The sequence below is a fragment of the Castor canadensis genome, chromosome 6 (genome assembly GCF_047511655.1).
Source record: "Castor canadensis chromosome 6, mCasCan1.hap1v2, whole genome shotgun sequence".
NCBI classification, from domain to species: Eukaryota; Metazoa; Chordata; class Mammalia; order Rodentia; family Castoridae; genus Castor; species Castor canadensis.
In genome coordinates, this window is record NC_133391.1 from 131355341 (window position 1) to 131369670 (window position 14330).

The window sequence follows — 14330 nt, forward strand, 5'->3', positions numbered from 1 at the left end:
TATAGATGAAGTTGGAATGAACTGACGTCTTAATTAGTCCTCCTATCCATGAACATAGAACATGTCTCCATTTAATTATTCCTTTATTTCTTTAAGCAGAATTTGGTAGTTTTCCTCATACAGATTTTGTATATAATTTATTAGATTTATCAAGCATTTAATTTTGGGAATGCTATTGTAAGTAGTAGTATGTTTTTAATTCAAATTTCAGTTGTTCATTATTAGTAGGAAAGTAATTAATTTTAGTGGATTAATCTTGAATCCTGCAGCCTTGCTATAATTCCAGCATTTTTATTCATGCTTTCGGATCTTCTACATAAATAGTTAACATCATTTGCAGTTTTTTTCTTCTTCCCATTTTGTATTTTTCCCCCTTGCCTTATTGCAGTAGTTATACCTATTATGTTGAAATTTTCATGTTTTTTGTATGTAAGAAAACCTAATAAATTCTCAAAGCTGAGATATAGTGAGTAGATAAAACATTTTTTAAAAAGTCTGGTTCATTCCTTTTAAGTCAAAGTAAATCCATCAGTTTTACAATAACTTGTGAAATTTATTCTATCCATCATTCCATAAACAATTATGTCTTTCCACTTACCAGATACTGTTTTAGGCACTAGAGATACATCAGTAAATAAGACAGAAAAGGTCTATGGCTCCAAGAAGCCTGCATTCTCTGTGAAGACTTATAGTTAATGATGTTTACTGAAAGGTATACTGTATTTCATGGTTTAAAAAGCTTGAGCTATTAGTGATCTTATATCACAACTCATACAGGAATTAAGATAGCGATCCTGAAACTTCTTTATTGGGTACTGGTTATGCAGGAAAGAAAGTGTGTGTGTGTTGAATAAGGAAAAGAACTTTGTCTACACATCTGAACTCATACTTGTGGTTTTTAAGTTAAAGAGGAGCCCAGTTTGTGTGTGGATCATGTTCATGAGGCTGAAAAGTTATTCTTTCCAAAATCTGTTGGCGCTAAGAGCCAAACACATGTTGGAGAGGAAAGCCCAGCCTTTCCTTAGCTAGCAAATCATTTAAATTCGTTGTTGTAGGTTGCTGGTCCGTTTGCCAATGAGTTATCTGTAGAATAGAACCCTTTGATAATCTGATGAGGCTTGTGTTCCTTCTTTCCAATGTACCTGCATATAGTTTTGGGAATTAATAGATCCCAATGAAAACCAGTCATGGACCTCTTGGAGTTCTGCTAATCCAAGGCTAAGAATCCCTGCTGTTGGCAGCAGCGGCAGCAGTAGCACTATGTCCTTTGTCTAGCATCCTGCCATTCTCTTTCCTTCTAATGGCCTCTTAATGTTCACTTTCTCCTTAAAGGAAAAAACCAAAAAGCTGCCATAGTTAGAATCATAGTGAGAGTTCAGTGAAGAAAATCAAAGGATGACATTGTTGTAGGATTTTCATTAACTTGCAAGATTTCCAGATGCATATTTGTTTTATAAACTAATGCTTTTTTTTTAAACTTTGGGCTGTTGAAAACTGCATTGTTATTATATGTAAAGACATTTCACTAATAAAAGTGTTCAGAATTTCATAAACTGGAAGGATAGAAAATAAGACCCGTGGATTGAGGTTTCAGTGTTATGTGTATGGAGTTGCTAAAAATGGGTTTTTAAAAACCTACCTTTTTCATTAGGTGAGAACTAGAACAGTTGCTGAATGTGTAGCATTCTACTATATGTGGAAGAAATCTGAACGTTATGATTACTTTGCTCAACAGACAAAATTTGGAAAGAAACGATATAACCATCACCCTGGAGTTACGTAAGTACTCTGGGCTTGACGTCAGTGACTTTTGTTTTTAACCATGGTATGCAATCCTAAAATTATTGGTATATGTTTTTCAGGGACTATATGGATCGCTTGGTGGATGAAACAGAAGCTCTGGGAGGGACAGTAAATTCTTCAGCCTTAACTTCTAATAGGCCTGAGCCTATTCCTGACCAACAGCTTAACATTCTCAACTCTTTCACTGCCAGTGACTTGACAGGTAAAATGAAGATGTCTTTATGTTTTTTAGTATTGCATGCTACAAATTGTATCCTGTTTGTTTCACATCAAAGGACTATTTACTTAAATCATCTTTCATTTCTTTTTAGCTTTGACCAACAGTGTAGCGACTGTCTGCAGCCCCACAGATGTGAATTGTTTGGATGATAGCTTTCCTCCACTGGGTAATACACCTCGTGGACAAGTAAATCATGTGCCTGTTGTAACGGAAGAGTTACTTAACCTGCCCAGCAATGGAGAAAGTGATTGTTTTAATTTATTTGAGACTGGATTTTATCACTCAGAGCTAAACCCCATGTGCAGTGAAGAATCAGAAAGACCAGCAAAGAGATTGAAAATGGGCATTGCTGTCCCTGAATCTTTTATGAATGAGGTTTCTGTAAATAATCTGGGTGTGGACTTTGAAAATCACACACATCATATCACCAGTGCCAAAATGGCTGTCTCTGTGGCTGACTTTGGCAGTCTGTCTGCCAGTGAGACCAATGGCTTTATCAGTGCCCACACTCTGCATCAGCATGCCGCCCTTCACTCCGAGTGACACAAATGAGGAACCCAGAGACAATGGGTGTGCAGAACCAGTAAATTTGAGGGGAGCTATCAGGTTTGCATAGTCTTTCACTGGAAGTTTGAACCTTTTTCACTATGACATCAGTGATGTCAGTATGTATAGAACTATATCTTGATTTATCAAGAGTATTTTCATTTTTCAATCCATAAATGTGGAAATGAACTATGATCAGCAGAGTTGGGAACTAAGATTGAACTCTGTGGTGCAGCTTTAAGCTCTGCTTGTCTCTTCCTCAACCCCTGATACCTCTTCCCCACTTCCTTATTCTATTCTTTTCTGTTCCCACTGCCCTCACTCCCAGTTTTAAAACCTGTAGACCGAGGCCACCAGCTCAAAACCAGCACAGATGTTCTGAACTGAATGGTGTGGCTTCTTTTTGTGTAAATTCCCTTTGCCATAATGGATGCAGTGGAATAACAATGTTTACAGGTACCAATCCCAATCCCTGCTCAATGTAGCATTTTTTGGTTTTATTTTCTTTATTAATAAAAGCAGGGGTAGGTTTCTTTAAACTGCACAAACATGCAAGGATTTTTTTAAAATGGAAACTTCTCTCATGTTATTCAACTAGAGCACTTCGGTTTACAAAACAGCAAGTCCATCTTTATGGAAGCCAGCACGAGGAACTGTGTGCAAATTATGAAGACTCTTGCTTGGATCCTGTTTCAAAATTCTAGACCAGGGCTACCTTACAGTGAATTGGTCATTTTATTGCCAGGAGATTTCTGTATAATTTCATTTATTAACTAAAAATTTGGTATTTGAAGATGTGGTTTTGATATAAGGTTTTGTCCACGGTTGTCAGGATTGTAATCTTAAAAAAATCATACTGGTCAGTGATAACTTAGTTGATCCAGAGGCAGTTGGCTTACAGAGGCATGGTCTGCAAAGCTAGGATGTTGCCACTCAATGGTTGTACTTTGGAACACCTCTGAAGTTCGTAGCACTGCTGTTCAAAGTGTTAATGTTTAGAGGAACTTCTAGAGTTTATGCATAATGCAGTAGAACCTTGAAGTATATTTAAGCTACTGTGTTTAGCTTGAACAGTTGGCAAGAAAAATGTGAGTTCCTATCTGAAATAGAATGGTACGTTACCACTTTTAAGTTTTAAAAAGTGACAGACGTTCAGATGCATCTCAAACTCAGTTTTATTTTTATTCCAAACATTGTGAATAAGAAGCCATTGTCATAAACTTTGGCCATTTTTGCTCTATTAGACATGCTTCTTTAAGTTATATAAGGTGAATCAAACTATATAATACAGTATTAGGATATAATAAGCTTTGCTTTTATAGTACAGTTAAAACAATGTTTTGCACCGTCTTTCTTAAACATTTTGATTTTTACTAGTTTTGTTGCTTTGCAAAAAACTTAAACGTTTGGCTGCATTGCTAATATTTTTAAGTGTAGGTCGCTTCAAGGTTGTGCTGATGAGTAGATAGGATGTAGTGGTCTTAGTGATCAAAAGGGAGGGTATTTATTACACAAACTGTGAATTGCAATAACATCCTTAGTTTTGGATGATGTGTATTTTTGTTTTTCTTTGCATTTTAATGAAGATTGCTTTGAAGTGTTTACGCAGTAGTGCATTTACTATAAAACTTAGTTTTTAGCACAGTGGACAAAAGTACTTAATGAGCTTAAAATTGGCCTCTAATTTATACATCTAAAGTCTAGTATTCCTATATGCACACAGTAAATAATGGGTAGCCTGGGCTCTGTGTTGCTCTCTGAAATTTTTATCCAAGTTGTCAGCTTCTTATTGCTGTGTTGTGCTAATCTTTGAACCTTATTTCTTTTGTTAAGCATCAATATACTTTCCATAATTTGGTAAGATACTGGCCATAATCTTCTATTATTATAACTTTAATTTTCTCTCTGGGTTGACAGTGGCTGGTCTGTATAAATAATTCACACAAAGATGACTGAATGCTGATGCCAGTTGCACTTAAGTGAACATGCCCATTCTCATTAATTAGTAGCTGATGCAGTAATATATTCAGTTTATCTATGCATTGCTGGGATCTTGATACAAGATGGAAACAGTGTTTCTTATCTAGTTTTGATTATCAGCAAGTTGAATGGACACTTTAGTTATTTAAATAAGTTTTTGACCAAAATCCAGAAAATGATATGAGAGAAAAATAAATTTCAGCTAGTTTAGTAGATTTTTAAATGCCAATCTGACTATAGCCTCTTAGAGAGTGCTAACTAGCTGGTAACGTTTACTTTTAATTCCTTGTTAAAATGAGGCAATAATTTGCAAGATTTTTGTATATATGTGTAAATTCTTCATATCTTTTTAGACCTAATTCAATATTTTCTGACTACTTCTGCCATGTATAATACCATTTTTGTGCATGCTTGATGTGACATTCATAAATTGTACCACTATGACTTTATCCATGTAAAATAGCTATTTATTGAATTTTCTTTTGAAAGCTGGATTTACTGGGTTTTTTTGTTGTTGTTGTTTCCGTTTAAACATCTTAACAGAATTTGTTACTGTTTATTAAAAGAATTGCGTTTGAAAGCATGAAAATATCTGATTTGCAATCATATGAAGAAATAACAATGCCTTTATTATAAGTGTTAAGCACAATTCTTATAACAAACTGTGATGAATTCTTTCTTGTATTTTCCTTTGCCACATTTTCATATGAACAAACCAAAAATTCATGGTGAGCAGTTGCAGTGTTGGCTAATACATCTTTATTGTACAGGGAATTTGATGAGGACGGTGGATTCATTTAGAAGTGTAACTGGTGCTGTGACTATAGCAATACTTTACTTTTGTTAGTTGTACTTCATCTTTTTCATGCTAGCTTTTTAAATGTTTAGTTTTCCTCTTGCCATGGTCAACTGCTGAATTTACTTGAAGGATGTAGAATACTGTTTAAAAAATACTAAAGTCTGTACAATTAGGTCAAAGAATTGTGCAATCGTTTCCTTTTTAATTTTTAAAATTGAGGGTCATAAATATTTGAGAACGTCAGATCTAATAGAGCATAGTGATACTATTTAATTTAACCAAAGTCTCTAGTAAATATTTCAACTTTGAATGTAAACTAGCAAATAAACCTGACCACCAAGGAGATTGTTTGCTCAGAGTTTCAAAGCACATTGTCTACAAATGAAAATTGAAATAATTTATAAAAATATTGACATTACTATGTTTTTTAAAAAGTTCCTAATTTTTTCACTAAAAGGAGGAAACTATTAGTTTTATTGTTAAATATGGTAGATAGTAATGTTCCTCTTAGACAGCCAGTGATTCCAATTGTCCCAGTTTGAAATAAGTACCCTGTGAGTATGAGATAAATTAGTGACAATCAGAACAAGTTTTAGTGTCTGATGTTCAAGAGGAAGTTGCTATTGTTGCATTGATTTTAATATTTGTACATAAACACTGATTTTTTTGAGCATTATTTTGTATTTGTTGTACTTTAATACCTGGTGTACAGTTCCAGAAATAAAAATCTGGAAATCTTTTTTTTCTTGGTTTGTGTGACTATTTGCAAAAAAAATTTTAAGTGAATTTTAAGCTATACCAAATAGGTAGATATTGTGCCAGTTTTAAATTGGTTTTAGATGTGGTAAGTATTTGTACATAAATAATAAAGTTAGTAGATTTTTTTTCTTACATCCTCTATAACAGTTTTTGATCTATAATAAAATTCTAATAATCCCAAAGTGAGAATTCTATTTTAATTCAGGAAACATTGACTGAATTTTATGTTTCAAACACTACTTTAGGCAGCTGTGTCTTTTAGGAAGATGTAGGTAGTATCTGAAATTTGATCAGCTACTATGATTTAACAGATTAGTATTTATGACCAACTATTCTTATCTGTACCATTCATAGTTTAATCAACTAGTCATATCTTCCTTATGCCTTCTTTTCAAGCTAAAGATCTTACCCTAATTTCATGCATTTGTCCCGTTTCATTTGCTGTGACTACAGCTTTTCTCCAGTGCAATTACCAGACTGCACATAATACCCTTCTTGCACAAGGCTGAGAAAAAAAGTGAAAGCAAAACCCTTGACATCTCTGCCTTGGTTACTTGTCTAGAACCACATTCTTCTCATGCAAGAGCTGTGATGGATACATGCACAGAAGGACCACAAGTATTCTGAATACAGCTAAGAGCACAGTCAAGTGCCGTATAAGTGCTGCATAATACTTCATGCTTTAGGGAAGGGAGAAGAAGCCTTGTAAAAAGTAGAGTGATCTCTAGTGACTTCCAGGAATATCGGTCACAATGACTTCCTAATTGGCTTCCCTCTTTCCACTCCTGGAACTTCCTAATTATACATTCCCTACAATGTAAAGGCAAGCCTTCTGATCATAAGTGCTATAGAGAAAAATAGGGAGGTAGAATTGGGAGATTCAGGTGGGAGTAGGGAACTGTAAAATATAGTGGTTAGGCAAGTCTTCTCAGAAAAAGTGACAGGGAGAGAAGAGCTGCAGCTATCTAAGGGAAGGTCTCTGCAGACAGATCCTGAGGCAGGATCACAGTGTAGCTAGGAAGCAGATGTGGAGTGAGCAAGATAGTAGGAGATCTGAAGTAAGCAAGATAATGTATATGAAGGACTTCAGCATTTTACTCCATGGTGAGGAGGGGTTTAAGTAGAGGTGTGTCATGATGTAACTTTGACTTAAAATAATTACTCTTGGTGAAACAGTCTATATGGGACAGTTATGGAAACAGGGAAGCCAACTGAAATTACAATAAGCTAGGTGAGTAAAACTGGTGGCATAGCAGCAAAAATGGTCAGATTCCAAGAGGATTTGAGGGGCGAAGTAAGTAACACCCTCCTTCCTAGCCAAAGATTGGAGCATGGTTGGAGCAGGAGTCAGGTGGATGAAGGTCAAGGTAACGATTACTGATAAAACTCTGGGACAAGTGGTTTCAGATCTGTGGCTGGGCTGGCCACTCTGAACCAGATTCATTTTGTCAACAGCTGGGCTGGCTACTCCTTGCATTGTGCTGGCAAGCATAGTCCACACAGAAATGAAAGGATATGGGCCATGCTGCTTAATTCTCTGAAGATACTTCCAGAAAATCACTCTTCTCCAATGGGTGGAGAGAGGCTAGGAGCATTCATTATAGAAGCTCTCCACATGGAAGCAAGAGACGGGAATAGGTGTTCCCACCACCAACACTATCATTTAATTGTATTCCCATGTTTGAATGGTCTCTTGCACTCCTTTTTAAGCACCCCCCCCCCTTTTTAAAGCACCACTCTTTGGTGTAGGAATGTTGAACAAATAGAGAAAATAGAATAGTGACTACATTTTCCCCTTACTCAGCTGGAACAATCTTTAAATTTTACAGATACACATCAATTTACTCATGACAACATAATAGGTAAAAATTTTATTCTGTAGAAAAAAGTTTTTATAAAAGTTTGTACATATCAACAGAACTGTAAGAAAGAACTGCTGATGCTTGGCTAAAATTTTATAAACCAACACAGAGGTATACAAAAATAAACAAAAGAAAAATTGAGTTTGTTAAAGTAGTTTTAATTTAATAAGCTATTGTGTATTTATGTGAAAGCCAATTAAAATTGGAATTACATTACAAATTTGAAATTGTAATGAAGCAAATATCTTTTACCTTGAAATTGGAACATAAATATAGTATCAATAAACACATAAAAATTCCAATTCCAATTAGGTCTCAAAATATTTGCTCTACAGGTAGAATTCAGAAAGAGGTGGTTAACAAAAAAACATTTAGAATTCACTCAATAGCTGAGTAGAAAACCTAATTTCTAATTTACCAACTTAGCTGACAATTGTGAAGTAGTTTGAAAAAAGCTCTTCTCCTTGCTTGATGTCCCTAAGTGCAACAAGAACAACACATCGAAGTGGGCTAAAAATATAAAGAGAAAAATACACATTTTAATATAACCAATATGGATTTTATAGACAATGTTCTAAGATTCCTTATGTCTTAATTTATATATTCAATTCCATGAAAAATAGATCCTCTTCCTAATGCAAGTATTTTGAAGTAGGGTGTGTCCATTCTATTTTTTAAAAACCACAAATCATTAAGTTTATACAACCAAAAACCTCTTTGAAAACATTTCTATGGCCCCTAAAACAAGGATTACAAAAAGGATTTTAATCCTTTTAAAAGGATTACAGTTTAACATTCTTTTGTTATTTGTATCTCTTAAAAACATTACTTCAAATAAATTGGAATTTTGTAAAATACTTTTTTTCTGGACATGAGACACTGTCATGTACACTTTCAAAGGTCTAATGATATCATGTCCCAGAGTATATGGTTGAGAAAACCTAATTGTTAGACATACACAGACACAGACACAAAAGCGTAAGTTTTAAGTATAGTAAACAGTCTAGGTTTTAAATATTATTCATATTAAAAGGGCAATTTAATAGGTCCCATATAAAATAAAGTTTTGTAGCAACTCAGTAAATGATATATGGAGCGTGCGTCCTCTCAGTGGGGCATGGTGGCACTGCCTAATCCTAGCATTCAGGAGACTGAGGCAGGTGGATTGTGAATTCAAGGCTAGCTTGGGCTACAAAGCAAGACCATGTCTCAAACATACAAAACAAAAAACTATTTGAAAATTTTGTGGGAAAGAAAATAACAGAGTTACTTGAAAAAGCTTTAAGGTTGATACCAGTAAAATATTGCATAAAATAAAAATGCAGTAATAAGTAGAATGAGCTTAGTAAAAATTTTTACTTTCAAGTAAGCCTCGACTGGACTGGGGACATGGCTTAAGTGGTAGAGTGCTCGCCAAGCAAGCATGAGAGAGAGAGAGAGAGAGAGAGAGAGAGAGAGAGAGAGAGAGAGAGAGAGAGTGTGTGTGTGTGTGTGTGTGTGTGTGTGTGTGTGTGTTTAACAGTGCTGGGGATTGAGCCCAGGGCCTCACACATGTCATGCATATGCTCTATCACTGAGCTACAGTCCCTACCCTTACATTTTCACTAAAATATTTTTTTAACCAGGTGCCAGTGGCTCACACTTGTAATCCCAGCTATGCATAAGGCTAAAATGGGAAAGACCATGGATCCAGGCGAGCCCAGGTAGAAAGGTTCATGAGATCCCCTCTCAACAGCAAAAAAGTTGGGCATGGTGAATCACACCAGTCATACTAGCTACTGTGGGAAGAAAAAAATAGAAGGATCATGGTCCAGTCCAGTCTGGGCAAACATTGAGACCCTGCCTCCAAATTAACCAGAGCAGAAAGGGTTGGAGGTGTGGCTCAAGCAGTAGAGGACCTGCCTAGGAAATACAAAGTCTCAGGTTCAAACCCCGTAACACCAAAAACAAAAAAAATTTACTCCCATTTCTATATAGCTTTTTCTTAGAAATTATATTTTAATTACTCTTAGAATTAAATTTTAAGTATATCATAAAAAAGAAAGGAGTTGCTCTTTCAGAAAACTGACCTTTGTTTTTCACAGCTGTAGGAAATATTTGGAATATATTGCTTCAGTTCTATAGGGAAAACTGTAGGCACATCAAATTCCTGATAACAGACATTGGCTGCTCTGTCTAGGAACAGATACATAAGTGTTAGGAAAACAGCCATGAAACAAGGTCAGAGAAATAATACTGAATTATGATACTTGAAGTATGGTTTTCTAAATTACTGAAACATGCTCAAGATATTAATTACTAATGTTACAGGCACATACATTAGATTATAAATGATAAATAGTAAGATAAAGTTCAAAAAGCAGTAAAAGGTATGTGTTGAGAGTATATATATATAAACCCATATAATAGACATACACATTTTAAATATTAGAAATTAGGAGCTCAGAGCAGTTATTGATTAAATAAAGGAGTCAGGCTTCGAGTTTGTCTCCCTAACACCAAAGTCTACATGCTAACTGTAGGTAGATGATCAAACTTTCACCTACGGCAAAATCAAGTCTTAAAAAAGGCAAATGACTCACAAACTTAGCAACAAAAAGGGGATGCCAGTCTAGTGATTAATGTATAAGGTTATATCAAGACACCAACAGAATAATCATCATCTGTTTAAAAATGCTTAAAAAGTGATCAACAGTTATTATCAATTGCTTATATTCACTGAAAAACCAGAATAGAAAGGTTTCCAAATAATATATATCATTATTTTCCCAAATTCTCTCTGTGATATCTTTCCTCAGAAAGTCACAGTTGCTTAAGGACTGTGCGTAGCTAAGACATTACTCAACTGCCTTTCACACTCAGTCATATGACAAAGGAGAACTAGCCATTGCTGCACCTCATTTCAAAGCTCCATGATGGCAACTCACTGTTTGAACAATTGTTGACATACTGTCCTACAGCCAGTGGATTATGAATTTCTGATGTTAGCCATGTACTATCACTCATGCTTAAAGGGCCAAGTCTATCTCTCCCATTGCAAGATCTGAAACAAGTGAAAGCATTAGCTGTTCTATATGTTCAAATAGAATTAAAAATACAAAATTAACCCCACAGCTAAACAAGTCTGACTTCTGTTTAAATTTTTTTTGTCTAAGAATCAGGCAACTGAACTGCTACACAGCAGCCATCTAATAGATTTTTATTTAAAGTACAAATGCTATAGATTATAATCATTATGACAAGTGTGGTTCTATATCCTATAATTAAATTCGAGTGGGTATCAATTACCTGTATACAACTTTTGATATTCCTTTGTCATTTCCATCTATGAGTACCCCATCCAGGCATCTAAAAATAAATGGATTTCCAATGGACTGGAAAAAGATTGGCTCATACTTCTGATATACTGTACCTATTACACAACAAGACAAAGACATATTATAACAACATGTAAAATCCTAAAATCCTGATAAGGACTTTTCTCTGGAACATAAACATTAAACAGAAGAATGTGTTTTAACTCCTCCATCTTTTGAAAACATTTTCTTACTAGTGTATATTAATTGTATAAATCAATAAGTTTCATTATGATACTTTCATACATGTTCTTTCATCTTTTTAAATATTTCACCTCCAATGTAAAGCATCACATTCTCTTTGATTACATTCCCCCTTTAAAGAGTTTGTGCCCAATAGCAGATAGAGCACAGAACCAACCACCTGTTCACATAGCAGAACAAAATATGATGCTCTTGCTTAATGATAATATGAACATTGTATTTTAGGCCATTTTATAAAGTCTTATATGTACATACATACATATATATAAAAGCATAAACATACAAAAAGTACATATATAAATAAACTAACATGTTAGTTTAACAAATAACATATTCTATTAAGTGTTCTATTCAACAAATTTGCAAAGAAGTTACTTTACTTTCTCCCATCCAAGTACTAACCAGGCATGACCCTGCTTAGTTTCTGAGATCAGATGAGATCCAGTACGTTCAGGGTGTATGGCTTTCAAAGTATAGGAATAGGACGGTCTTTATACAGTGACTTATAAGTTTAAATTCCATCTTTTATGTTTTAACTCATACCATTTTTATCTTTGGTTATCAACTAAGCCAAACTACTTTAGTCTAATAGTTTCTAAGTAACTTGTCAAAATGGGCTATACTGTATTCTAAATTTAAGCAGTAACTCAAAAGATTTCCTAAAAGGAAAATGAATTTATCCCAAGTACTCAAGGATCCTTTCTAACACACAACATAACTTGTAAAGTTAATTACCAAATCAGAATTTTAAACATCTATGGAAATCTGGGTTTTCAGTTCAACTTTACTCTAGGATTACAGGCCTAGGCATTCTGTTACATTTTTATTTATTGGCATGTAAGAAACTCTTGGCAGTACTAATTGAGCTGTTACCAGGATACATGGATACTACCGCGCCTTTTGGTACCAATCCTTTAGTAACGAAGACACCTCTTCCCGCAGAAATCAATGAACTAGTTGCTCGGGCAACACTGAAACCCAATGTTTTATAAAGAATTTCTTCTGGTTTAAAGATATTTCGCTGTTGATGTCTGTTTTCGAGCAGATTCACTCTTTGATGCTGAACTGCTAGTAGGTCTTGATATTTTGACTTAACAGTTTCTGGAAGTACAGTCAAGATATCTGATTGTTTATTGAAATCATTTAAAAACAGAGCCTGGAAAACTTTCAGTAACGTTCCTAGGACATCTTCATCTGAGATAACTTTGTCTTTGGATTCCTCTGGAACATATCGAAGGGTCCTGAAAATGGGAAAAGTTTCCATTCACTACCCTTCGTAGGATAAAAGCCAGACTGTCCTGACTGTTCTCTGGTTACTCGCCATAATGGACTGTAACATTATTCTCATGTGTTTGAAGGGTATAAAACTAGTAAGTTTGGGAAGGGATTTTGGGGGTTAGCTCTAACTCCCAGCTTCTCTCACACAAGTGGCCAATAACGTAGGAAAGGCCCGTTCTGTACCAGATGCCCTCGGGTACTTAAAAACTTCTCTCACTTTTGCCAAGAAACTGAGGCTTGGAAAATGTCAGGGAACCTGCCCAAGGTTCTAAAGCTCTAAGTGGGAAGAGAGCAACAGACATGTAGCTCGTCTCTCTCCCTCCGACACCTAGCAGCCACTTTCAGGCAAGTAGTTTCAAAGGCAAACTTATCTCCTTTGCCATATTCCCTGCCAGGAGCACTAACTTCTTTAAATGAAATCACTTTTATTGTGCCATTGATTGCATTATTTTTTGTACTAACTGCATTTTTACTTCTGAACAAAAAGGAAGCGATGCTCGCCCCTTATTTCTACAGCACTGATGCACCCAAGGTCACGTTCGTGTATCAGGAAACATTGGCAGAAGTCTCTGGTTTCCCAGTCTTTCAGAAAGTGGCCTTCAGCAAAAGTCTGCCTCCTTCCTTGGTGGGCAGCGCTGACTTCTTGTAGCTCACTAGCTCGCTCATAGCATGCCGGCCGCGACAATGACCCCACGGCGACCCATTCAGCCAGCGGGACGGATCCCGAGCACAGACCCGGCACTCCCCCACGCTTTCCGTTTTCTGCACGTTTCTACGCGTTGGCTACTCCAGGCGGTTATCCTCACAGCCGCGCTGGGTGCTTTCACCACTGATTACTTCTACAGACTGTGAAAACAGACCTAAAGTCACGCGCTAAGTCTTCTGTTTAAGTTTCTATTTCTTGCCCAGATGCAGCTGCCCAGCGAGTACGGACCGCTGAAGGCTGAAAGCGAGCCACGCCACGGCCACCTGGGCCTTGCAGACCGCACAGCGCGGCGCACGCTGGGAAACTGGCCACAGACCCCGCCCACCTAGAGCGAGCGCCCGCTTCGGGGTCCTAGCCCGCCGCCGAATCTACCAGCCTCCGCCGAGCTCATCTCAGGCTCCGCCCTCCTCAAGCCCCACCCTCCAAAGACCCCACCCCCTTAGACCCCGCCCTCCTCGAGCTCCTACGCAGTCTCAGGCTCCGCCTCCTCAACCGCCCGCCTTCTGCCCCTCAGGTCGCTGCCGGCTCCTCCCGGCTCAGGCTCCACCTGCTTCTGGCCGTGCGTCCGTGGCGGCGTCGCAGGCAGAAGGCAGACGCCTGTGTGGCCGCCCCGCCCTCTCACCTCGGGTTGTGGTTGAGGTTCAGCGCGATCCAGGGAACGAAGCGGTACTTGTAACGGCGCCATCGCTGCCGCAGACCCCGTAGCAGGCGGCCGGGCATGGCTGCCCCGCGGCGCGGTGACGAGGACGGCGCGGGAGAGGCGGGTCGCGGTCTCGGGCCCGCCCGGCTTGGGGAGGAGCGGGGGCTGCTCTGTTCC

General features: G+C 37.2%; 2 protein-coding genes across 7 annotated transcripts in view; one reads left to right on the forward strand and one right to left on the reverse strand.

Moving 5' to 3' along the window:
* Mier3 (MIER family member 3) overlaps positions 1-6089 on the forward strand; it is a 27183-nt gene extending 21094 nt beyond the window's left edge. For all 4 annotated transcript variants that reach the window (XM_020178114.2, XM_020178115.2, XM_074077477.1 and 1 more), the window contains 3 exons: positions 1652-1779; positions 1863-2005; positions 2115-6089. In XM_020178114.2, coding sequence (XP_020033703.2) covers positions 1652-1779; positions 1863-2005; positions 2115-2566 — 723 coding nt within the window. In that variant the 3' untranslated portion in view covers positions 2567-6089. The remainder of the gene's footprint in view (positions 1-1651; positions 1780-1862; positions 2006-2114) is intronic.
* Setd9 (SET domain containing 9) overlaps positions 1-14287 on the reverse strand; it is a 25620-nt gene extending 11333 nt beyond the window's left edge. Inside the window, exons 1-6 of one of the 3 annotated variants that reach the window (XM_074077479.1) lie at positions 14136-14287; positions 12427-12770; positions 11258-11381; positions 10897-11012; positions 10039-10144; positions 7960-8479 (exon numbers count right to left, since the gene is read on the reverse strand). In XM_074077479.1, coding sequence (XP_073933580.1) covers positions 8392-8479; positions 10039-10144; positions 10897-11012; positions 11258-11381; positions 12427-12770; positions 14136-14233 — 876 coding nt within the window. In that variant the 5' untranslated portion in view covers positions 14234-14287 and the 3' untranslated portion in view covers positions 7960-8391. Of the gene's footprint in view, positions 1-7959; positions 8480-10038; positions 10145-10896; positions 11013-11257; positions 11382-12402; positions 12771-14135 lie in introns of those variants that run through there. The other 2 variants (XM_020178116.2, XM_074077480.1) reach the window with 2 other exon arrangements.
* Positions 14288-14330: the final 43 nt, after the last annotated feature.